The sequence below is a fragment of the Myxine glutinosa genome, chromosome 3, assembly GCF_964187855.1.
Source record: "Myxine glutinosa chromosome 3, kmMyxGlut1.1, whole genome shotgun sequence".
NCBI lineage: Eukaryota > Metazoa > Chordata > Myxini > Myxiniformes > Myxinidae > Myxine > Myxine glutinosa.
The window spans coordinates 37,013,414-37,039,790 of NC_136263.1; the positions used below are offsets into that span (position 1 = coordinate 37,013,414).

General features: G+C 43.5%; 2 protein-coding genes across 6 annotated transcripts in view; both read left to right on the plus strand.

The window, feature by feature from the left end:
- The window catches only part of C3H2orf42 (chromosome 3 C2orf42 homolog), a 357,660-nt gene that overhangs the window by 161,215 nt on the left and 170,068 nt on the right, over window positions 1-26,377 (plus strand). The window lies entirely within an intron of this gene.
- Window positions 18,422-26,377, plus strand: part of SLC35G1 (solute carrier family 35 member G1) — a 41,723-nt gene continuing 33,767 nt past the window's right edge. For 3 of the 5 annotated variants that reach the window (XM_068111055.2, XM_078773891.1, XM_078773892.1), the window contains exon 1: window positions 18,422-18,762. In XM_068111055.2, coding sequence (XP_067967156.1) covers window positions 18,707-18,762 — 56 coding nt within the window. In that variant the 5' untranslated portion in view covers window positions 18,422-18,706. The remainder of the gene's footprint in view (window positions 18,763-26,377) is intronic. The other 2 variants (XM_078773893.1, XM_068111056.2) reach the window with 2 other exon arrangements.

A 26,377-nucleotide genomic window follows, 5' to 3' on the forward strand; every position in this document is an offset into this window, starting at 1 on the left:
GAATAGATTTGGTGAGCAAGACGAAAGCATCCTTTTGTAGGAAAAGAAGAAAAGGGTGTTATAATATATGAGAGAAAATAGTTGTTCAGGGGAGAGATTATACATTTCTAGCCGTGTGATCGCGAACGAAGAACGAACGAACAAAAAGAACAACAAATAAACGAATAAGACCTGGGAAGGAAAAAAAATTTTGGGGTTTTTTTTTTTTTTTGTGAGTACAGATATTAACAAGGAGGTACGGGGTGAACGACTGGTACGAAACAGAGAACGAAAATAATTTCAGCGCATTCGACGAATCGCTGAGAGAAAAAACCACAAGGTCGGAGACGGTACGGTAGTCTAAGCCTACGAGTACTAGGCCGCAGAATACTCGATACCATTAACCGACGATTGTGTATACATGTACGAAAAATTAGCACCGAAAATTTTCCAAAAGATACGCTATAGGTACACACACCGAAAGATAGATACAGTCTCGACAAAAACACGATTGTGATAGATCACTTAGCTTCTTCATCTTCTCCTTGTTCATCTTCTCCTTCAGTTCATCCATACTTTCTGCAATCAACACCAGATCATCTGCATACAACAACTCCCACGGTAAACCCTCCTTTACGTTCCGAGCCAGCACCTCCATCACAGCTACAAATAGTAGTGGACTTAGTACCGACCCCTGATGCACTCCCACCTTCACCTCAAACTCACCAGTTCCCGTCCTTTGTCCTTACAGCTGTGCACGCTCTTTTGAACATTGCCATCACTACTCTGATCAACCATTCCTCCACTCCTAACTTCCTCAATGCCCATGTCACTACTTCACATGGAACCCTATCGAATGCTTTCTCCAGATCAACAAACCCAAGAAACAACTTCTTCCTCTTCTCCATGTACTTCTCCTGCAACTGCCTCACAATAAAAAGCACGTCTGTCGTTCCTCTTCCTGGCTTAAATCCAACTCTGAGAGCTCTGAGAGGTAATGATAAAAATATTTCTTTTGTACCCGAGATTGAGCACTTTGCTGAAGAAGGTTGCCAGTGAGCACCATTGCGGTGCAAGGTTCACATAAAGGTAGCGTTGAATAGACTTCAGCTTGGATGTGTGGTTGTGGCTTCAAAGGCAGGGAAAAGACTGCCCCCCTTCAGCCAAAAGGCAAGCTCAGTATACCCAAGGAAACCCAATGTTTATCATTCCAAAAGTCGTTCAATAACTTCCTCCGCATCTTAACCTGGAACTCTTCTGTAGTGCTTATGCAAGAGAGCCTGAAAACGAACTTTGGAATGATGAACTTTTTAATAAGGAGTGTTTTCAGTCAGAGACAAGACTTTTAGTAGCCCACTCCAGTCCCTCTACTTCACTTCTAAGGTGCTCCAGTTAATGAGTGGTGAGCACCCACGAGAAGTGGACGAATGCACCCCCAAATATTTGAGCCCACTGTGACTCTAGGTCAATTCCTGAAAAAGTGTTGGGAGCTCTGTGATCTGCATTACTCCAATCAGAAGCCCAGAACTTTTTCTCCATTTGATTGAAGCGGACGATGTCGCTGAATGGACCTGCTGACAATCATAAATGGCTTGAATATCCCTTGCATTACTGGCAAGCACTAGAACGTCATCTGCCTTTGCAGAAAGTAGGAGGAAGACGCTGTTGTGTGGCACCACAATGCCAGTTAGCCTTCTCCTCATCAAACAAAGGAAGGGTCCGATACATAGGGAATAGAGTTATTCAATTACAATTAAGACAATTTATCCTCAGACCTGTAACTCAACAGCTCTGCTAGAAACTTTCTGACTTGGGCTTGCTCGGCCGAGCCTGAAGTCCTTGTTTTGTATCCCTCTCTCCTCAGTCCATACAAGGAATGCACTGGCAAGTCATAATCCTTCCACTGTTTCAGCGCATTTTCCACTTTCTTTCTGCTATGTAAGCTTTGTTCTCGGAACTAGAGTATTTCCTGGCTGAAAATACAGGAATGGTGCCCTGCAGGCAGTTCTAGTTCTAAACCCATCAGTGACCCTTGATCCTCTTCCCCATCACCAATGCTTTCCTCATCTTCACTGTCTGGAGGTTCAAGCTCCATCTCCTTTGGTGTACTCATGCTATGTGTCAAGGCAAACCTTATCGTTTCCTAAGGCTGACTTGGCATAGTCCTCCGGTATCACAGAGGAAACCTCCTCCGGTGCTGAGGCAGCAGTTGTTGCTTATCCTCCAGGTAAAGCTATAGGGATGGATGCCTCTTCATCAGTTGGGATAGGAAGTTCATCCTTCTTCAGTGGTGCAATATAAATGTGCTTCTCTACTACCTTTTCTGCACCAGCAGTGTATGAAGTGACATCACCCGAGACCTTGGTCATGCCAGTAATGTATTTGATGCTTGTGTGTCTGGTACCTTCTGTCTGTCAGTCACACCGATAAATGCTTCCTCAGCACCTTTTGAAACTTCAGTGTTCATCCTTTTGTTCAGAAATGCTTTCGCAGATGTTTCAATCATTGGTTTCCTTTTTTTTTTTTTTTTGTATACAAGATCGAGGCTCGTGAAAGAGCAAACATTATATAAATAAAATATAAAATAACCACCTTTAGAGGCCATTTTTCCCCGCAAAGCGGGGGTTGGCCTTTTTCGGGAACCGTGGTTGTTGTTGTTTTTTCGGTCCCCTTTTTGAAGCAATGTTTTACGGCCGGATGCCCTTCCTGACGCCAACCCTTTTTGCCGCCTTTAACGACAAACAGGGAATTACCAGTGAACTGGTACTCAATTAGCCGACCTCGGAAGGATGACAGGCTGAGTCAACCCCCCTGGCGTTAATTCAGCAATCGACCGGGATTCGAACCCAGGATCCTAGGATCCTAAGCCGGCACCCTAGCCACTAGCCCAACACCAGGGAAAGAGCAAACATTAATCACACAAAAATTCAAACCGACACATAAAACACAAAATAATGGGAGCGATAGACAAGATGGGGAGAGAGGGGGAAGGACACAAACACAACATTTGAGAGCAGGGACATCGAGAGAACTGTGGGAGGGAGAGGGCTTGGGGGGAGGTGGAAGAAGTATAAAACATATGGACACTGCAAGGACTTCCAGGAGAGAAATTGGAATTTCAAAAAAGTGGATCTGGGGTGAATTAGGGGGGGGTAGAAAAGATCAAGGTTTTGGATGGAGGAAGATAAGAGATGGTGGTGAACAGCTGTTTTAAAGACCTGGAGGAAGGAGTTGGATTGAAGGGAGTGGGGGAGTTTGTTCCAGAGGCGGGAGAAAAGGGGAATGAAAGAGTGAAGGTGAGCAGAGAGCCTAGATTTTGGCAGTTTAACCATAAGGGGGTTGCTGGCAGATCTTGTGCGACCTGTACGAATATTTGGGGGACAGAACACAGAGAGAGCTGGGGGAGCAAGGTCGGAAAGGAGTTGGTAGCAGACAGAAAGACCACCAACCTGCCTGCGGTGAGTGAGTGAAAGGATCTCGGAGTTAGCTTCATCGCAGGAGATTCCAATGATTCTGAAAGCTTTGGTTTCAACAGCGTGAAGCCGAGCTAGGTGTGAGGCAGGAGCACCGGCCCAGAGAGGGGGAACAGTATTCCATTGAGCTGCTGATGAAAGCCTTGTATGTGGTGAGGAGCTCAGGTGTGCCAAGGAAGGACTTCACACGACGGAGGATGCCCAGTCGGCGACTGGCTTTGGAGGCCAGCTTGGAAATGTGGTTTTCCCAAGAAAGATCATGGCAGATAGTGAGACCCAAAAGCTTGAGTAACAGAACTTCTTGGAGAGGATTGTTGAGAAAGTAGATGGGAGGGTTTTCCAGTCGGTCTTTTCGGAGAGACATAGTAAGAGAGTGAGATTTGTCAGGATTGAAAGACATGTTCCACTTGTTTGACCAGTCTGTGATTTTGTACAGGCCTGCAGAGAGTGAGGAGGCTGCAGACTGCCGATCTGAGGGATGAGGAATGGAGCGGCAGAGAGTGGAGTCATCAGCAGAGAGATAGAGGATTTTCCAGAGAGTCGGAGAGATCATTGATCAAGACCAGAAAAAGCACAGGGCCCAGAACACTACCTTGGGGAACTCCAGCCAGAACAGGCAGGGGAGATGACAGAAATCCATTCAGGGCCACACGTTGACTACGACCAGAGAGGAAGTCCGCAAGCCATGCGTGGAGATTTCCATGGACACCATAGGAGGAGAGTTTGGTGAGCAGAGCTGGGTGCCAGATCGTATCGAAGGCATGTGATATATCAAGGGAGACAGGTCTGATTTCCTGTTTGGCATTGAGGACCTCCATCCATTGTTGAGACAGCATAAGCAACATGTCCAGAATAGAATGACCTGGTCTGAATCCAAATTGATGATCGGAGATCAAGCCATTGGAGAAGAGGAAGGATTTGATATCCGAAGCAATGATGGATTCCATGACTTTGCTGATAATTGGGAGCAGGCCGATTGGTCTGTCGTTGCAAGGATCTGTTTTTGCACCTTTTTGTGTAAAGCGGTAACGTTTGCTGATTTCCAAGATGCTGGCAGATGACCTTGAGCAAAAGAGAGGGTGAAAAGAACATAGAGAGGGTGAGATAGAGCGGAAGAGCAGGATTTTAGGACCCGTGGGCTGATGCCGTCTGGTCCAGTTGTAGAATCAGAGTCGAGGTTTGACAAAAACTTCTCCACCTTGTCAGGAGAGAAGGACACAGAGTCCAGGAGCAGTTGGGTTCGACTGGGTAAGGTGGGAACAGAGAGAAATGGGTTTGGGACACACGATTTTGAGGCAAACAAAAAGTTGAGGCATTCGGCTTTGTCACGTGCGGTGTCAACTGTGTAGCTATATGAGGTAAGGGAGGGGATGGAGGAGGAACAAACACCAGAAACTGATTTGACCAGACGCCACCAGGATTTGGAGGAAGGACACAGGTTTGAGAGTTCATGCTTGAGTGTGGAGAGATATTGCTTCCTGGCACTCCTGAGGGTAGACACACACTTGTTCCGAGCTTGGTGGAAGGAACTGAGATTGCCTTCAGTTGGATTTGCCTTCCAAGAGGCAAAGGCAAGTTGTTTCAGGGCAACTGCCTCACCACAAGATTCAGTGTACCATGGACGGGAGGAAGGGTAAGACAACTGAATATGAGATGGGATAAATCTGTGCATGAGAGAGAGCAGTTTGCTTTGGAAGAATTGATGTCAGAGGCAGTAGAGATGGGAGACCAGTCCAGATGATTGATGGCTGCTTGCAGACCATGCCAGTCGGCCTGAGTGAAATGCCAGACTAGTCGGCGCTGAGGAAGCTCTCTGGGAATGGCCAGAGAGATGTCCACTTTAACAAGCACATGATCAGAAGAACCGATTGGAGCAGAAGAAGAGCAGCAGATATTTGCAGGGAAGTTTGTCATAACCACGTCTGGAAGAGAAGATACTCCATTGACTGAGATCTCTGTCGGGAAATTGACAGAATGTGTCAGTCCCAATGAGTCGCAGAAGTCCTTTGCTGAGGTGCCATGGCTGGTGAGAGAGGTACCCACACCCAGCCAGCTGGCATGATGACAGTTAAAGTCGCCACATATGAGGAAGAGAGAGTTGGGATGAGTGGATAGAAATTGGTCCATGTTGTCAGACAGCGAAATGTAAATGGAGTCATCACTGTTTGGAGGACGGTACAGAACACATATGAACAAAAGGTGGGAGCGGAGAGGAAGCCGTAGCCAGAGGTACTCCTGGGGGTGATTTTCAGAAATGGCATTTCGTGCATTCTTGGAAGTTTCTGCAGTCCCTTGCGTTCTTCCCTGGTCCAACAGGTCAGCAGATTTGTGATGACTAATGGTTAGATAGAGGAACTGGTGAAACGACTTGCCCAGCTGTTCCTTCTGCTCTAAATTGATGGTTTGTGTGTGTGTTTGTGTGTGTGTGTGTGTGTGTGTGTGTGTGTGTGTGTGTGTGTGTGTGTGCATGTGTGCGGCATGTTCTTGTGTAGTTCTACTGGAGCTTTCTGATATGGAATTTCTGATTTGTGTAGTTCTCGCGAAATGATTGTTATGATCTCCTGAGTTAATTAGGCTAATTAACTACAAAGAATCCAGAAGAATTCCCATGTTTCTAAACGCTTGGCATGTTAAGGTGTATAGAACAGCTTAATAGGTTCTTCCATGGCATGACATTCTCATTACTAAATAAATAACAAAAACACTGATAATATTTTACAAAGCATTTATTCCAACTCAAGCACTGTAGCAGGCAGGTATGCTGCAAGGCCATGAAAGCCGATGAAAATTTGGTCCATTTGGACCGACGGGCTCACCAGTAGTTATAAAAGACCTGTGCACTTCCATGGTGTGAAATGATGGCGATGACAGACTGTGTGCTGGTCAAAGCCCGGCACAGCCATGTGCCCAGGTTGTGAAGCTCAAGGCAGGGGGTTCTCCCCACAAAAGAGATCAGATAGGACAGCGGAATGTGAATTATTTTATTAAACGTAAATTATGCTATCTTGGAATAGACGGCGCTTGTGTTTCTGAATGAAAATGTCACACACATCATGTGGGGATATGGTGACGTCATGGTGTATGTTCATGAGGGCCAGAGATGCCATCCGACTTTCTCCCATGGAACTTCTTAGGTCTTCAGACGACGCAGGCAAGAAAATGATCGTTCGGCCTCACAGGAGCCTACAGGGAGGGTGCATCCAATATGGAGTAGGACTTTGATGGATGGAAATTCGTCTCCATCTACTGCGCAGAAACAATCCATGAATGTGTTTGGACGCGTGTTGTTGGGCTTCCTTCTCCAAAACATCTGCCAGTCTCTAAGCTCATTTATCAGTCCTGCGGGATGCTCCATGTGGTTTTTCCAACGCAACAGCTTCTGATGTGGGGCTGGAATGTCGCAGGTATCGGCGATTATCGCAGATGGCATCAGCAGAAACAGATCGCTACCTTCGGGATTTTCAGCACAGAATCGGTATCCATTTCCTGGCTGAGGAGGTCGAGAAATGGAATGGATATGTTTCTGAGGTGGAAGAGCAAGGGAGTATTGGCGGCAGTGTTCGGACGATGGATTTGTCGTTTTACAACTCTCGGCATTGTGACATCACCTCCTGCAGATTCTATCATGGACTTGGCGTGATCGAACCACAGAGAGAATTCAGTTTCAGCATTTGACCGTAGTTGAGTGAGCGCGTCCTTCGTATCGTCAATCACAGAATATGCCTCCAGCACATCCATGCCGTTGCGTTGCAGCTTGTGGGCAAGACCTTTTAAAGTATGTAGTTCTTCATTGTAATGAATACAACAACAAACTGAAAAGACGTCAGTGAACTCAGAATTCCCTGTGCAGACACGCGGCTATCACGGTCCCACCCCCAGGAATTCTCATCACAGTCAGGATTTACAATCCTGTCCAAACAAATACAGACAAAATATGGATATAACTCTTCGACTGTCTCGTAACAAGAGTGTGTCTCCACCCACCTCGTCTTACACAGACTTTGCAGTTTTTTTGCTGAGGTTTCCTCTTCTTGCTCAGATAAGGTCTTTTCAAGGTGCCGTTATCTCTTGGGTGAGTTCTTGAAAAATCTATAAAGCTCATTGATGATATCAATCATATTGCGAACCATGGATAGTCTACACGCTGCTGCGATAGACAAATTTAGCACATGACTGTTGCAGTGAGTGTAGAGCGCCAAAGGCTGGACAGCTTTAATCTGCGCTTGAGTTCCGATTCTGGATGACGCCATTGATGATGCACCGTCAGAGCTTTGCCCTCTTGCCTTACTGATGTCCACACCTCTTCTGAATAAACAATCTATGATGGCCTTTCCTATAGCTTCCCCAGTAGTTCTCTCTAGCTCTACGAAATCAAAGAATACTTCTTTAACTGAAGGTTGTGAGGCCAGGGTGTCGAGGAACCGGAGTGAAATACTGAGAATTTCATGGTTGGAATGAAGCTCCGTTACCTCATCGCATATGATGATGAAAAATCCTCCCTCCTTCAAACACTTGGTCAGTCCGTCTCTAGTCTGGCCACCAATGATCTCCATCACTTTGTTCTGGATGGTCTTAGAGGTACAGCGAGCATTCTTGTTGCCACTCAGCAGATGCTCCCGTAAGATCTCATCGTTTTCAGCAATGTGACTCAAAATGGCGAGGAAATTTCCTTTGTTTGAGATATCATCTCAAAATGGTGAGGAAATTTCCTTTGTTTGAGATATCATCTCAAAATGGCGAGGAAATTTCCTTTGTTTGAGATATCATCTCAAAATAGCGAGGAAATTTCCTTTGTTTGACATATCATCTCAAAATGGCGAGGAAATTTCCTTTGTTTGAGATATCATCTCAAAATGGCGAGGAAATTTCCTTTGTTTGAGATATCATCTCAAAATAGCGAGGAAATTTCCTTTGTTTGACATATCATCTCAAAATGGTGAGGAAATTTCCTTTGTTTGAGATATCATCTCAAAATGGTGAGGAAATTTCCTTTGTTTGAGATATCATCTCAAAATGGCGAGGAAATTTCCTTTGTTTGAGATATCATCTCAAAATGGCGAGGAAATTTCCTTTGTTTGAGATATCATCTCAAAATGGCGAGGAAATTTCCTTTGTTTGAGATATCATCTCAAAATGGCAAGGAAATTTCCTTTGCTTGAGATGTCATCTCAAAATGGCGAGGAAATTTCCTTTCTTTGAAATGTCATCTCAAAATGGCGAGGAAATTTCCTTTGTTTGAGATATCATCTCAAAATAGCGAGGAAATTTCTTTTGTTTGAGATGTCATCTCAAAATGGCGAGGAAATTTCCTTTGTTTGACATATCATCTCAAAATGGCGAGGAAATTTCCTTTGTTTGAGATGTCATCTCAAAATGGCGAGGAAATTTCCTTTGTTTGACATATCATCTCAAAATGGCGAGGAAATTTCCTTTGTTTGAGATATCATCTCAAAATGGCAAGGAAATTTCGTTTGTTTGAGATGTCATCTCAAAATGGCGAGGAAATTTCCTTTGTTTGAGATGTCATCTCAAAATGGCGAGGAAATTTCCTTTGTTTGAGATGTCATCTCAAAATGGCGAGGAAATTTCCTTTGTTTGAGATGTCATCTCAAAATGGCGAGGAAATTTCCTTTGTTTGAGATGTCATCTCAAAATGGCGAGGAAATTTCCTTTGTTTGAGATGTCATCTCAAAATGGTGAGGAAATTTCCTTTGTTTGAGATGTCATCTCAAAATGGCGAGGAAATTTCCTTTGTTTGAGATGTCATCTCAAAATGGCGAGGAAATTTCCTTTGTTTGAGATGTCATCTCAAAATGGCGAGGAAATTTCCTTTGTTTAAGATGTCATCTCAAAATGGCGAGGAAATTTCCTTTGTTTGAGATGTCATCTCAAAATGGCGAGGAAATTTCCTTTGTTTGAGATGTCATCTCAAAATGGCGAGGAAATTTCCTTTGTTTGAGATGTCATCTCAAAATGGCGAGGAAATTTCCTTTGTTTGAGATGTCATCTCAAAATGGCGAGGAAATTTTCTTTGTTTGAGATGTCATCTCAAAATGGCGAGGAAATTTCCTTTGTTTGAGATGTCATCTCAAAATGGCGAGGAAATTTCCTTTGTTTGAGATGTCATCTCAAAATGGCGAGGAAATTTCCTTTGTTTGAGATATCATCTCAAAATGGTGAGGAAATTTCCTTTGTTTGAGATATCATCTCAAAATGGCGAGGAAATTTCCTTTGTTTGAGATGTCATCTCAAAATGGCGAGGAAATTTCCTTTGTTTGAGATGTCATCTCAAAATGGCGAGGAAATTTCCTTTGTTTGAGATGTCATCTCAAAATGGCGAGGAAATTTCCTTTGTTTGAGATGTCATCTCAAAATGGCGAGGAAATTTCCTTTGTTTAAGATGTCATCTCAAAATGGTGAGGAAATTTCCTTTGTTTGAGATGTCATCTCAAAATGGTGAGGAAATTTCCTTTGTTTGAGACGTCATCACATTTCAGCGAATTGTCGGCTCGATGTCCCCTGAGTGCAATGTTCTGCGGACCGCAGGGCAGCACCACACCGACAATTTGTCGGAGGATGTGTAGATTTTTTTCATAGTTCAATTTGTTCTGCTCGGAAATCAAATATGATATTCTGTGGGTCGGATTTCGGACACTTTCCATCAAATCATTAGCAGCAAGCATGGCTTGTTTATGGTAGTTCAGTGAACCGTGTGTCGCCAGTGCACCATAGGTACCAGTTGCTTTCCGTAGGTTGGTTAAGGGTGATCGGACTAGCACCCCTGACTTCATTTGATCATTTTTTGGAGGGAACATAACACAGAACTTACACCTCCCACCTCCAAGTACAGAACTGTAAGCCAACCATTTGTAACGATCGAGCCACTCTCTACGAAAATTCAGCACATATGATTTTGTCCCTTACGGTTGACTCGTTGAACACACAGGGAATCAAAATGTTGTGGGCAGTGATGCTCGTTTAAGTACTTGATTTTCTCGTCACCCGGAAGCGACTCAATACGAACATTATCGTTATCGGCCACAATATCACCGACATCATAAGCTGGCACGGGCTGTTTGCCTTCAACACAGGCACTGATTGGTCGTTTGTTGCATCACTCACTTTTAGAGTGTTTGTATTGCCAAGGGGATCGGAAGACGTGGTTGCTTCATTACAATACGGTGTACTCGTACCTCTGGTTGGGCCTCAGTTGCTGGTGATGCTGCAGGCCTACCCTGTGGGTGTTGTGCCTCATCTGTTGTTGTAGTATGGTCTGTCGCAGGGATTGACGAAAAGAAGTCCGTAATCTTCCTCTTTTTTGGATCTTCCAGGACACTCACTCGTTTTGTCTTAAGACAAGGTAAGTGATCCGATGTTTGTCGATATGATACCTCAGTAGACCGCATTGACCAGTTTCCTCAGCGCTCAGCATTATTGGATGGACGAGTCCACTAACGTGCTCGACGAGGGGTGTTGACAATAGGATTGCACTCTTGTGAACGTACCCCACGTCGAGCGATTTAATGAACTCGTCGACATAGCACATGAGTATCGATCCTGGACACACGAATAATTGACACAAACATGATAGTCCATGGGCCAGGGCAGATGTCGGTACCACGTGGGGGCAGAAAGGCTCACTATATTTTTTGGAAAGAACATTGGCTGGGGCATATATTTTGATATGATATCCATTCCAAATTGGTAGCTTCATAGTATTTTGGAGGGAAAATGTGTATTTTGGGGGCAAAAGCCAGTTTTTCGAAAAAAAAAAATTTTTAAAAACTTGTGACAGGAAATTACTTTTGAAAGTTGAAATTAATAACTATCAACAGTGTTGATTTTTTCAGGTTGTTTACATTACGGTTTTTCTCTGGTTGCCATGGAAACGGCCGTTTTGGGGCAAAAAAGGTGTTTTTTACACTATTTTCTAAAAAATTCATATCTCCGTAACAATTCAATATATTTGAATAGTTTCAGCTGAAATTAATTCCTTAGACCCCAAGGTAGTTTTTTAGTAACATATAAGCACAAGATCACATGTCAAAATAGGGAATTTTTGTGGTAGGAGAATATCATTTTTTTGGAATTTTCAAAAAAATCACAAAAATAATGAAAAAATGAAAAATCAATACATTCATAGTTTTTACACACATTGATCAATACATGTATATCATCACAAAACAAAGAAAATTTGCATTCTAGACATCCAAATCATGTCCTTGTTGCTATGGAAATATTTGTTTTGCATAATGCGACATTTCTTGCAATACATCAGTTAAGGATAAGTTATCACCGTTATTGCAGTCTGCTTATTTCCCAGCTATTTTACATGCTTGAATACAATTGATCTGGAACCAATGGTCTAACTAGCCATTGTTGCATCATTTGAAAGTCCCCAGAGTTACATATACCACTTTAAGAGACTGGTTGCCAGTAACAGAATGGGTGAAATCTTAATGTAATATATGTTGACAACATTCATCACTTCTCAATTGCAAATGTGCTAAAATGTCTCATTTTGCTCAGAAAAACATCAACTTGACCGATACATCTTAATAGTTAGTTCAAGTGTGTTAAATTGCCAAAATTCACATGGTCACAGTTTGACCGTGGTTTACATTTAAGAATCACTGTCATCATCACTATCCTCACTATATACATCTGTTTGCGTGTCGTCCACAGTTTCCTCGAACTGGTTGTCACATTTTTGGTTTTTGCACATTTGGGTACATTTCAAGCCATTCGTAATGCATGGGCAATTCGATGCATCACATAAACGAACACAATTACAGTTCATCAGTTCCAAGACTGCTGAGTGCTGATGGTGCTGGCAGACCAGTCATCCATAGAATCTCTAGGCCCCCATTGTCACCTATGGTCCAGCCGCAATCGCTAGGTCGAGGAACTTCGGGTATACACTGGAGCGAGCAACGCCATATGCCAGCTTGGTAGTTTGCCCGTTGAGCATGCTGGAATAGGCAAGCCTTGCATGGAGGTAACTGTTCGGATTCCGTGTTGCCCCTCTTTGCACAGAAGAGCTGATAACGACACTCATTCACGTCTGTCAATCCAATTGATACAAACAGATTGCATGTGAAGGCTTCAAGTTTCTGCATAAGTCCCTCGGATACCTGCCAAGACTGACCTAACTCGTTGAAGCACTCTCGGTAGGCTACCACTGACTTAGTTAGTTTTAATCCACGAAGTTTTCCTCTGCCAGCAAAAGCACTGACTGAATCGCAGTCTGTAAAGGCATGCAAACCTATCAGAGCTGTGCACAACTCCTCACCAAGGCTGCTTGCAACTTTGCCTATGTCAATGTATGTTCGACGTGTTTTTGTGCTAATTCTCTGATACAATATTGGGCAACGAATACTGTAGAAGAAGGCAATGCTGATCACAAGAATGTCTGTGTCTTCAGCAGTTATGATGACGGCTTTATATCCATTAATTGCTGCATTTGCGGCATGCAGGAGGACTCGCGTGTCTGCTTCCTCTTGTGTACACAACATCGTATTGTCTTCTTCCCATTTGTTTATTGTCAGTTTATAGCAATGTTCCTCACATGTTACATAAAGAACCTTGGTGCCCAATCTGCCCCTGTGCTCTGGTCTCCTCCATTCTTCAATAATGAACTTGTTCAGGCAAGATTTGTTCTGAGGGGTATGCAAGAATTTTCTCCACTGTTTAATCTTGTGTCCTCTGGTTATATTCTTGAACTGCAGGCCCTCTTCCGCCCCACGGCTAGATCTTTCAGCATTCTTTATCGACTCATCACGGTAGACATCAAACACGATATCAATCTTCTGGCTGTTGGTGCCCTCATGAAGTGCTAATGTGAGACAACTTTCTGCAAGCTCTGCAAATGTTTGATTGTCCCCTTTCAATCGCTGAACCAAACTCATTCCATCAATGATAGTAGCGGATGGCTGTGGGATGGTTTCAGCAGCATCGATATCGTTTACCAATGCTTTGGCAAGAGCTGATTTGTTGGTTTTTCTCAATGAACCATCCGGTGTCGCCAGGGACCATGGAACGGGGCCAAGTGGGTGCGCGAGTACTTGCTGAAGATTTAACTCTCGGCTCTGAGCTGCAAGAATCATGTGTGCAAACAATTGCTTGTCAGCTCGTAGGATTATTTCCTTCCCATTTGATTGTGTCACACGTTTCTTCTTGGTCATATCTGAGAATGTTTTCAGTTTCTGTTTGACAAGTTTGCTGTGGAAGGTCTGAGTGGGGGATCAGCCTCCTTACGATTCTTCTTGAAGTTGTTGTATGCTTCAACACCAACAGCATATGCCTTTTTTAAAAGTCATCAGCGATGTCTGTGGTGGCAAGCCATCCAGTAGAAATGCTTACAAGTTCTGACTGATCACCACTCATAGGATTCATCCATTCATGCTCAAGGATATCTGCAACTGCCTTGGTATCGATATGATCCTTCTTTATCCGTGGAGTCTGAAGATCAGAGTGAGAAAACTGAGGAGTTGGATGATGTACCATCTCACGCATATGCCGCAGAGCAACACTACGGTATTCTGATGTCATGTAGTATCGGTGAAGTGATTTTGATTTTAGACTGAACCCTTTGGTGCCCCCCAGGTGTTTTGGTGTCCCTGTTAACTGTCTCCTCTATCGTTTGATCAGCTGGGATTCTACCGAAAGGATTCTGGCCTCCTCGTTGGACTGAGAACCCTCCACTTATGAAATGGTCATGTATCTCTGGGTGACTTGATGGAAGTTGTGACATCTGAGCAAAATATATCGGTAGATAACGAGAATAGTTAATTTTGTCATATGCAAATGCCCAAGGGATCAATTGCCTGATGTAGCTCAGATGCAGTAGCCAATCTCCCTCTCTTGATGCCCGTATCAGACCTAGCATGATGTCGGCCATATCAACATATGACATCCAGAAGCTGGCTAATTCACCCCTACTGCCATCTCGCAAATTTTGCAGGAATATGTCAAAGAGATGGAGAATACGTTTGACACTAGGTTTGTCAAGGACTGCATTCACAGAGTCTTGATTGATGTCATCACATGTCAGTTCAATGCATTGAATGGCATCATCTAAGATGACAACATCTGCCATGTGATTGGTTTGCAACCATGGGATGAATTGCTTCCATGCCAATCTTAGAATGGTTTCATAGACTAGCTTGTGAAGTCTGACCGCTCTATTGTATTGATGTCCGTCCATCACTGCTTGCACAGAGCCCTGAGCGATTATCTCAGATTCTACAGCAAGTTCTCGCAGACCTGCATCTTGAAAACGCTTGCCTATGGTGGATTGGAAGTTCATTATTGTATGGAAATCGCCCATCCTGAGAACAAGACCGCTAAAATTTTCAGGGTGCTTCCAAACAATCTCAGCACTCTTTGCATACAATGCTTGATCGAACACTAATACCATGCTCGGCATCTGCAATTCACATCTGATCATCTCAGACTGAATCAGAATTTCAAAAACAGTTGTCATCTCTGTTGCTGGTGCATTTATAGTTGGTAGATAACTTATGGTGTTAGGCATAACATTGACATTGTTACGAGCCAGAATGTTGAATCCTGTCCAGCTCGGCACAGTACCATCTTGTTGGCGAAATATCATCCATAACTGATTCTTTAACTGCGCTTCTGTAACTGCATCTGTAGCATTTGGTTCAATCGAAATAATTGGTGCTGGACCAACCCGTTCCCCAGAATTGTACTGAGGAAGAGGGGCCTCTTCAATGTCGATGGATCTCTTTTTGCTTTTTGTAACAGGTGTTTTCGGCTGTTCTTGTATGGGTCCAATAAACTTGTCCTGGATTGCAATGCCGTTCACACGGTGCGAAGTTCCGCCACCACTCAGTGTTTCTTCAAGTTTATCAATATTGTCCCACACAAGGGTAGTGGCCTGCAAAACCAGAACGCTGGCTGGCAGACTGACCTCAGATATGGAGCCAAACTTCTGCATACACAATGCTGTCTCTATTTGCTCCATCATTGAGTATGAGATACAATGTCCAAGTCTGTTAAGAATTTTAATGAGCTCAACATTTCCTGTGATACACTTGACCACAAGAGCCAACAAGATATGTTTTGGTGGACGACGCCTACCGTCAGTAACCGCATATATTAAATCTTGGCCTATTGAGCAAACCTGCCTTTCGACACGAACACTAGAGTTTGTTCGACCTTGCTGACCTGTTATGATCATTTGCAGAAAATGTGTAACTGCATTAGGTATGTGTGCGGATTCAGCAGTGAGTTCTGATGGTTGTGGTGGCCAATCTTCCATTAATCTCTGGTTTCGAATAACAGTACGCATTTGTAAGGCAGCTTTGGTTACTACTGACATAGGGTCACTTTCTGATGCTTGTAATGCATTTATTGTCATCTTCAGTTCCATGTTATCTCTGGCAAGTTCATCCCTTGACAAGGTATCAGGATATACTAACAATTTGCCACTGTCATTTTGAACAAAATGAAGCAATCCACCAAACTCGCTCTCCAATCTGCGGCGGATATGCTTTTTGGTGGAGTCCTTTACCTCCACAATGCCGGACATTTTCATTGATTAATAATTGTAGTCGCCTTGTCATATCAGTCAGATATATCACTTTGGGCTTTTGAATGATTTCATTTCGAATGAATTTGAATATCTCATTGTATGAGAGTTTCTCAGCAGCCTGGTAGACAGATTCGTCAGTTTCCATATGGGCAATGTCGCCATTGTCACTGCAGCTGGCAGGTACCTTCTCTTCTCTTGTATAATGACGACAGCATGACCTATGGTAATGGCCCTCTGCAGCTACAAGATCCCTGCTAAGAACAGCAAGAATTCTTTGGTCCATCTTTCGTATGGCAACCTGTCTGATTGTTGAGTCAGCCCGTAGCTGAGTACATTGTACAAGTCTTTCCTTAGAATGCTGCCCCTTCAGGTATTTGTTACTGTTTTGACAAAATATGCACTTTGCTTCATAAACTCGAGAAGAGCTTGGCTCCTGCCTCAGTACCACTTGTCGGGAATGTTCAGCCACGTCTACATTTTCCCCGGGTTCCGTGGTACATAATCGATCAAGGTTCCTTTTTAATGTGAAAACACTGTGGCATTTACGATGATATTGCACAGGTGGGATATGTCCCTCAGCCAGGTCCACTGCGATAGTCAGAATAGGCTGATGGTTTCTGATTTCTGCCGCCCTTAACAATGTCTGCCATGACTGCAAGTCCTTTGATGACACCAGTTTAGAATCGTCATCTGTACAGTGGATCAAGCAGTCTGTACACAACCGCTTTGGTGGAATTAGACCATCTTCCTCCATTCTCAATGTGCCTCAGTCTGGAAAGATATAAATGGATAAATGCCCATTACCAACCATGCATACCTGACAAATGTGTGTAAAAACTATGAATGTATTGATTTTTCATTTTTTCATTTTTTAAAATTCCCAAAAAAATGATATTCTCCTACCACAAAAATTCCCTATTTTGACATGTGATCTTGCGCTTATATGTTACTAAAAAACTACCTTGGGGTCTAAGGAAATGATTTCAGCTGAAACTATTCAAATACTGTATATTGAATTGTTACTGAGATATGAATTTTTTAGAAAATAGTGTAAAAAACACCTTTTTTGCCCCAAAACGGCCGTTTCCATGGCAACCAGACAAAAACCGTAATGTAAACAACCTGAAAAAATCAATACTGTTGATAGTTATTAATTTCAACTATCAAAAGTAATTTCCTGTCACAAGTTTTTTTTTCGTTTTTTTTTTCGAAAAACTGGATTTTGCCCCCAAAATACACATTTTCCCTCCAAAATACTATAAAGCTACCAATTTGGAATGGATATCATATCAAAATATATTATGCCCCAGCCCATCTTCTTTACAAAAAATAGAGTGAGCCTTTGTCCCCCCGACTGGTACCGAAAAGTCAATTTTGAGTGATTGGCCCATGGACGATGAAGAGAAATTTGAATTCTGCGCAAACTGTACTGCAACCATTATAATTGTGCTCCGCTGTAAACGAGTTTCAATGTAATGCTGTATATTTATGCTCCGCCCATGTTTGCCTCATGCATATCATGCTCCACCCATGTGTTGCGTCATCGCCACCGCCACGGCGCTATCTTTGCGTCATATCCGCTGGAGTGGCTGCTGCTGATTCTTTCGCTTTGGACGGTGGATTTATGTGATGAAAGTTTGGTTTTTACCGTCTCACTTGGAGTTTTATAATAAAGCAAAAGTGATTTGAAACCTCTGAGCGTTGGTAAGCCGCTTGAAACGTTCCTTGTTCAAAATAATCTGGACACGAGGGCTGTTCCAGGATATTCAGAGCTTATAATTGATCAAAAATCCAGAGGGGAGGATGGGGGATTGGGGGGGATGCTGAACCCTGAACCCTCATCCTGGATCGAAAGGGGGGGGGGGTGCGCACCCCCCCCTGGATCCGCCCCTGTTACTGCTACTATACAATATACCCCCCCCCCTCTCCCACCCCCGCCCCCCAAGCCCGCTCCGTCCCACAGATCTTCCGACGTCCCTGTTCTCTGCTGTTATACTTGTGTGCTTCCCTCTCTCTCCCCATCTTGGCTCCTGCTACCTTTATTATAAGTTTTTTATGTGTCCGTTTGTGTTTTTGTCATTAATGTTAGCTCTTACACGAGCCTAGATCTTGTATACAAAAAAAAACAAAAAACGTTTCAAACAATTTGATGAGTCATTACAATAACATCTGGTAACATTCGGTTCATCGAATTCACCTCAGACATCAAAATAACCGGATAATCAATAACTATAGACGGTGAATCGATGCCATAGTAGTTAGTGATCGGTACCCAAATGTTGTTCATTTATTTAACCCTACTTCGTCATCGGCTGTTAACCTGGCCCGTAACCTTCTCACACACATCATTCACCTTCCCGTAAATGCGTGAAACAGCAAACAGTTCCCGCCTCCCCCATAAAAGTTGCGCGATGACGTCACGCGCAATTACCAATTACGCAGGCCGCACGTGGGGCCCGTACCAGAACGTGTCTGGCGATTTCAAATAAATAGACAAGTTCGTCGCTCGACGACATTAATCACCAAGTATCGACAGGTTCGCGGCTACTCGTTATTGCGATCAATCCGCGGTGCTCGGGTGCGACCGAGTTGTTTTGTCCGTGTCGGAGGCCGCGTCTGACGAGGTGTCCCTGTGCCGCGCATTTCGCGGAGAGGACATGCACGAGTGTCCCTCGGCGTCCGTCCCGACGGACCGATGCTCCGCGATGCGGCCTCGCCGGCGCGACTCCGACCCTGCCCGCCCGGACCCGGGTAAGGGTGTTCGTCCGTCTCGACGTCCCGGGTTGTCGATGTGTCCGTTTTGTGGGTGTTTGCTGCTAATGGTGTAACTCGTGGATTTAACTCGTCCGAGACGCTCAACATGAAGCTCCGTGCCGAACTTGGCGATTCTAGCTACCTTCGTTGTCCAGTTATTGTGCGGACGACAGATGGGACTCGCTGGGAGCAGAGGAACATTAACATATCTTGGGGCCTCGGACACAAAAAATATAAAACGCAAAACGTCCCCCAAGAACATGAATACATGAACATGCATTAATGCATATACATATAGACTCCATTAGATGTTACACCGAGTTAATAAAGGACACTAGGACCAGGTACATCTACGAGGACGACTAGCTCTTTGGTAATGAACATACCCCAGCACTTTAATTGGTGTCCATTACTAAGTTTTTATTACTTGCGAAAAATCGAAGATTTTCGAGGCATATTGGTTGATCTTGTGCGTTACTTGGAAAAAATGTCTTTTTTTGACAAGTTTGTTGATGACTCCGGTTTGTGTGTGTGTTGTTTGTGTGTTTGTGTGTTCAACATAGGCCAAAGCTCAACATCAATTTCGAATGTCTAAGATTCTCAATTTTCATCTGATTGACTTGAAAATTGAATGGGATTTTCATAGCAGCTTACGCCGAATGGGATTCAGCCAACAACTATATTTGAGGTCAACATAGGCCAAAAGGTCAACATAGGCCAGATTTCAAAAATTGTCACTTTTAAACCGATTAACTTAAACTTTTGTTTTTTAACGATTAACATCGCGGAATCTCCCGCGATGAAGCTAACTCCAAGGGCCTCTCACTCACTCACCGCAGGCAGGTTAGTGGTCTTTCCGTCTTCTACCGACTCCTCTCTGGCCTTGCCCCCCCAGCTCTCTCTGGGCTCTGCCCCCCAAATATTCCTACAGGTCGCACAAGATCTGCCTGCAACCCTCTTATGGTCAAACTGCCAAAATCAAGACTCTGCTCACCTTCACTCCTTCATTCCTCTTTTCTCCCGCCTCTGGAACAAACTCCCTCACTCTCTTCAATCCCACTCCACCCTCCAGGTCTTTAAAACAGCTGTTCACCACCATCTCTTATCTTCCCCCATCCAAAACCTTGATCTTTTCTACCCCCGCTAATTTCACCCCAATTCCACTTTTTGGAAAAACCAACTTCTGTCCTGGAAGTCCTTGGTGTCCTTGTGTTTTATACTTCTCCCTCCCCCCTTCCCATGCCTCCTCACCCCAAGCCCTCTCCCTTCCACACATCTCCCTGCTCTCAAATGTTGTGTTTGTGTGCTTCCCCTTCTCTCCCCATGGGAGACTTTTGGATCTTGGAGATGGACCTTGTTTTCCGCTCCCTCTTTTTATATATTTTGTTTGTCTGGTTGATTTGTTTGTGGAGTAAATGTTATTAGCTCTTTCACGAGCCTCGATTCAGTATACAAAAAAAAAAAAAACTTTGAAGACGATTTGCATATCAGGTCACTGAATTCAAGCACTAATTATTTTTGAGGTCAACATAGGCCAAAAGGTCAACATACGCCAGATTTCAAAAATTGTCAATTTTAAACCGATTAACTTAAACTTTGAAGACGATTTGCATATCAGGTCACTGAATTCAAGCACTAATTATTTTTGAGGTCAACATAGGCCAAAAGGTCAACATACGCCAGATTTCAAAAATTGTCGCTTTTAAACCGATTAACTTAAACTTTGAAGACGATTTGCATATCAGGTCACTGAATTCAAGCACTAATTATTTTTGAGGTCAACATACGCCAAAAGGTCAACATAAGCCAGATTTCAAAAATTGTCACTTTTAAACCGATTAACTTAAACTTTGAAGACGATTTGCATATCAGGTCACTGAATTCAAGCACTAATTATTTTTGAGGTCAAAAGGATTCTCTACCGAGCGCCATTCTACTTTGTTCGCTTTGCCAAGTGTCGCTCTATGAGTGATTTTTCATTTGTCTGTCCGCACACTTATACTTGCCTAAAGGTCTTGAGTTTAAACTTATCTTCATGAAACTTCAATAAACGCTAGAGTTGGTGGTCTGATAGAATCCTACTTATTTTTGAGGTCAAAAGGTCAAAATAGGCCGAATTTCTAAAATTGTCAATTTTGATCCGATTAAATTCAATTTTGAAGACGATTTGCATATCAGGTCACTGAATTCAACCACTAATTATTTGTGAGGTCAAAAGGATTCTCTACCGAGCGCCATTCTACTTTGTTCGCTTTGTCAAGTGTCGTTCTATGAGTGATTTTTTTCATTCTGTCCTTCCATTTATTACTTGCGAAAATGGAAGATTTTTCAAGTGTAATGGTCTTGTGCGTTATTCTTTTTGTCACTTTGGTCTGTTTGTCTGATTGTATGTCAATCACCTACAGGTCACGATTTTAACCCGATCTTTGCAAAACTTCACCAAACGGCAGTCTTGGTCAACAATTTTGTTGAATTTCTAAAATCCTCAATTTTCATGTAATTGACTTGAAATTTGAAGAGGATTTCATGTCAGGTCACTGAATCGTAGAGGTCGTAGAGGCAGTCACAACTGAGAAGCCTATTGATTTTGAAATCAAAAGTCATCTTGAGGTCAAATTTCTAAAATCATCAATTTTCATCTGTAAATTTGTCCATTTTCATCCTATTAACGTGAAAATTGTGACCAGGACGAAATTATTAGATTTTGGTGAAGATCTGGATTCGGATACGAGAAGTTTCACCTTCACAGATGGGTTTTACGGACCTATGTGTCAACACAACCTGTTCCAGGCCGAGTACAATTTTAAGAATAGGCCTCGATATGTATAACACAGACTAGGTTGTAACAAGTACTGATGCAATGTACAACATATGGATTACATTAAAGAAAACTAGAGCGCGAATTGCTTTGATACATGGCACCTACCGATGTGCTTTTTTTTTAAAGTCCAAAAAGGGCATAACTCTGTGAAACATTCATGAAACGTCCTGAAACTTCAACTTGATCTGTAACTTAACAGCACTCGAAGAGCGCACACCTCCACCAGGCTGAACAATTTATGGTTTGTATCCCACTGATCGGCCGGATCTGGATTCGGACCTGAACCAAAATCGAATCGGCTTCTTCTCGTCACCGAACCAATTCGTCCACAAAGTTTAGCCATAATTCGTCCATAACTTTTTGAAATATCATGTTAAATGTCGCTTTTCACCCGATCTGTCTATGGTGAAGAATCACTTAATAATTAAATAATTATCATATTCGAATCCATATTCAGATCTTCACCAAAATCGAATCAATTCGTGCGTGTCGGACATCCAATTGGTCCACCAAGTTTCATCCAAATCTGTCCACAACTTTTTGAGATATACTGCTATGTATTGTTTTTGGCCCTATCTCCCAATGGTGAAGAATCACTTTAAAAAATTCTTCTAGCCGGATCCGGATTTGAATCTTCTACCAAAATCGAATCATTTCGTCCTTGTCACAAACGCGACCTCCCCGCCAAATTTTCGTCCGAACCCGCCCACAACTTTTTTGAGATATCTTGTTCACAGACAGACAGACAGACAGACAGACACAGACATACAGGGGTGAAAACATAACCTCCATCCATCTTCGGTGGTGGAGGTAATAAAGCCATGTACCGACTTTCAGTTTAATATGTTTAAGGGTATGGCAGGAAAGTCTGAAAAAATACAGGTGGGACGGACGGAGAGCAAACCTATAGGCCTCTCCGGTGAAACTGGTTGATAAATAATCACGACATGGCTTTGTGTTTTGTAATTAATTATGTAAACAACCACCTATGCTCTAGAATCTAGACTGTAGTGAAGTCATGTTGCACGTTCTAAATCTGTACCCGTTTGTACAAACATGAATGCTTTTGCATTTGAACCTTGTGTATGTTTATTTATTTATTTATTTATTTGAAATAGGAAGTTACTACTCATGTGCTTAAAGTGTCTTGAAAACTTTTTGCTGCAATTCGTTCTTTGCATTAAATGCATTGAGAACTTCCTAGATCCAATCTATCCAGCTTTTCATGATGGATTGAGAGGCGTGCCAGATGGTTGTGCTTCTCAGGTACGTTTTGAGTCTCATCTAAATGAAACACCTCTTAGCTGTCACAGTTGAGGACAACAACAACAACAGGCATTTTAAGGCCATTTTCCCTGATAGAGCGGTGGTTAGCCTTGCTGGTCCCATGACAATCTTCTCCATTTTGCCCTATTTTCTGCATCTCCCCTTGTTAACCCCCTTGCCCGCATTTCTTCTTCCACCATCTTCAGCCAAGTCTTTCTCGGTCTTCCCTGTCCTCTACTTCCTTCTACATTCATTTGCATCACTCTTCTCAACCAGTCACTTTCATCCTTCCTCAACAGATGACCAAACCATCTCAACCTGTTTCTCTTCACAGCATCCATCACAGGCTCTATTCCCATCATCTTTCGCAATTCATCATTTGTCTTCCTCTCTCTGAACGATACTCTGCACATCCACCGAACCATTCGGATTTCCACCCTTTCCAGCCTTTGTTGCTGCTCTACGTTCATTACCCATGTCTCACTCCCATAAATCATAACGCTTCTCACACATGCAGCATACACCTTTCCCTTCAGCTTCAACGACACTCCCCTCCTCGTCAGTACGCCACTCAGTTCCCAAAACTTCTTCCATGCATATCTCACTCTTGCAACCTATTCCGAGTCTGATCCATCTTCTCCATTCAGCATGTCTCCTAGGTAGCAAAATGTTTTCACACCTTCCAGCTTCACACCATCTCCAAGATCCAACTCAACATTTCCTCCATCTGCAGCTCCCTCTGTGCACACCATACACTTGAATGTAGCTGCCACACTGGTTAATGATGAGGTGAGGGATAGACCAAATCGTTGCAGCAACTTCACTACTTGTGGAACCATTTTATTGACGTTGCTATTGCCGATGTGGTCAATGGTGTCCATCACAGATGCATCCTTTTTCTTTTTGTTGGTTATGGACATTCGGAGAACGCTTTGATTCGGAAGAGGGTCAGAAAGCAGTATTCAGGATTGCAAAGCACATAGCGAAAGAGAGGTGTGATGTGATGGGGGTGAGTTGCTTGAAGGATGAAGTGGGACAAATCGTTGTCGACCCAGATGGAATTAAAGGAAGATGGAAAAGATATATGGAAATGCTGTTGAATACAGAGAATGAATGGGATGACAACATAGAGAGTAACCCAGTTTTAGGACCGGCAGAGAAGATAACTGAAAAGGAAGTTGAGGAAGCGATAAAAGCAATGAAGAGTGGAAAAGCGGGAGGGCCGACGGGAGTTGTGGGAGATATGTTGAAGACAGCAGGAAGTTGGGGTGTGAAGAGAATGACAGAGATCTGTAATCTGGTGGTGAAAGAAGGCCGCATTCCAGTGGATTGGGAACTGAGTACCCTCGTCCCTCTATACAAGGGGAAAGGTGACCCTCTGGAGTGTGGCTCGTACCGAGCGATAAAGTTATTGGAGCATGGAATGAAGGTATTGGAAAGGGTGTTGGAAAGGAGGATAAGGAAGAAAGTGAAGATCGACGAAATGCAGTTTGGATTTATGCCAGGAAGAGGAACGACAGATGCGCTTTTCATTGTGAGGCAGTTGCAGGAGAAGTACATGGATAAGAGGAAGAAGTTGTTTTTTGGGTTTGTTGATCTGGAGAAAGCATTCGATAGGGTTCCATGCAAAGTATTGACATGGGCATTGAGGAAGTTAGGAGTGGAGGAATGGTTGATCAGAGTAGTGATGGCAATGTACAAAAGAGCACGCACAGCTGTAAGGACGAAGGACGGGAACAGTGGTGAGTTTGAGGTGAAGGTGGGAGTGCATCAGGGGTCGGTACTAAGTCCACTACTATTTGTAGCTGTGATGGAGGTGCTGGCTCAGAACGTAAAGGAGGGTTTACCGTGGGAGTTGTTGTATGCAGATGATCTGGTGTTGATTGCGGAAAGTATGGATGGACTGAAGGAAAAGATGAACAAGTGGAAGGAATGTATGGAGACAAAAGGTCTGAAGGTGAATATCGGAAAGACAAAGGTGATGGCAAGTGGTAAAGCATGTGGTGAGGTGGAAAGAACTGGGAAGTGGCCGTGTGCTGTGTGCAGGAAGCGTGTCGGAGTGAACTCCATTCAGTGTACAATGTGCGCTGAGTGGGTTCATCAAAAATGTAGTGGTCTGAGAGGGTCATTAACCAGTGTGGCAGCTACATTCAAATGTAAGGTGTGCGCAGAGGGAGCTGCAGATGGAGGAAATGTTGAGTTGGATCTTGGAGATGGCGTGAAGCTGGAAGGTGTGAAAACATTTTGCTACCTCGGAGACATGCTGAATGGAGAAGGTGGATCAGACTCAGCAACGGTTGCTCGAGTGAGATGTGCATGGAAGAAGTTTCGGGAACTGAGTGGCGTGCTGATGAGGAGGAGAGTGTCGCTGAAGCTGAAGGGAAAGGTGTATGCTACATGTGTGAGAAGTGTTATGATTTATGGGAGCGAGACATGGGTAATGAACGTAGAGCAGCAACGAAGGCTGGAAAGGGTGGAAATGCGAATGGTTCAATGGATGTGCGGAGTATCGTTGAGAGAGAGAGGAGGACAAATGATGAATTGCGAAAGATGATGGGAATATTGCCTGTGATTGATGCTGTGAAGAGGAACAGGTTGAGATGGTTTGGTCATGTATTGAGGAAGGATGAAAGTGACTGGTTGAGAAGAGTGATGGAAGTTAATGTAGAAGGAAGTAGAGGACGGGGAAGACCGAGAAAGACTTGGCTAAAGATGGTGGAAGAAGAAATGCGGGCAAGGGGGTTAACAAGGAGAGATGCAGAAAATAGGGCAAAATGGAGAAGATTGTCATGGGGACCGCAAGGCTAACCCCCGCTCTCGCAGGGAAAATTGCCTTAAAATGCATGTTGTTGTTGTTGTTGTTGGTTATGGACATTTTCTAATGTCTCCAATTGTGCTTTTAGGTTCTCGGAATAAAGGGCATCAACGTAAAAGCTGATTGAAGTTTTCAAGTCCTCTTCTGAAACTTCTCCTTTCCAGCCAGCAATTATGATTGGCTATGGAGAATGAATTGCCAGTGATGCCTTGTCCATTACGTGCTGCTGAAATCTATGGGAGGCAACATAAATGACTTGGCAGCAACTTTGATGATTGTATTCACGAAGGGTCATAGTTGTGAATGTCAGACGTAATTGTCGGGGTGCTCTTACCTGCCGGGGAAATTTTGGTTCAGCTGACTTGTACTTTAAAACGAGTGCTTGTGCCTCATTGTAAAGGTGATTAAAGAGCTTGTCATCCCGTGGAGATGCAATATATCACCAGCTCACTTCTCCAACTGAGACAGTGTCATGTTAAAGTGCTTTGCTGAGTGTGCTGACGGTCATCTCTTGAGGATGTAGTTTTGCTGATTGCTGCTCATTTTTGGCGCCCCCCCTGATACGAAATTGAAATGTATAACACTGGGTGATCCTGCGAGCATCGACTAGAAGGGCTGTATCGGGTTTCAGAGCAATCAGTTGGTACTGTTACGTGCTCCTCCACAAACCCCGGTCACGGTGTACCTCCGAGCCCCAAGAGGAGTCATGG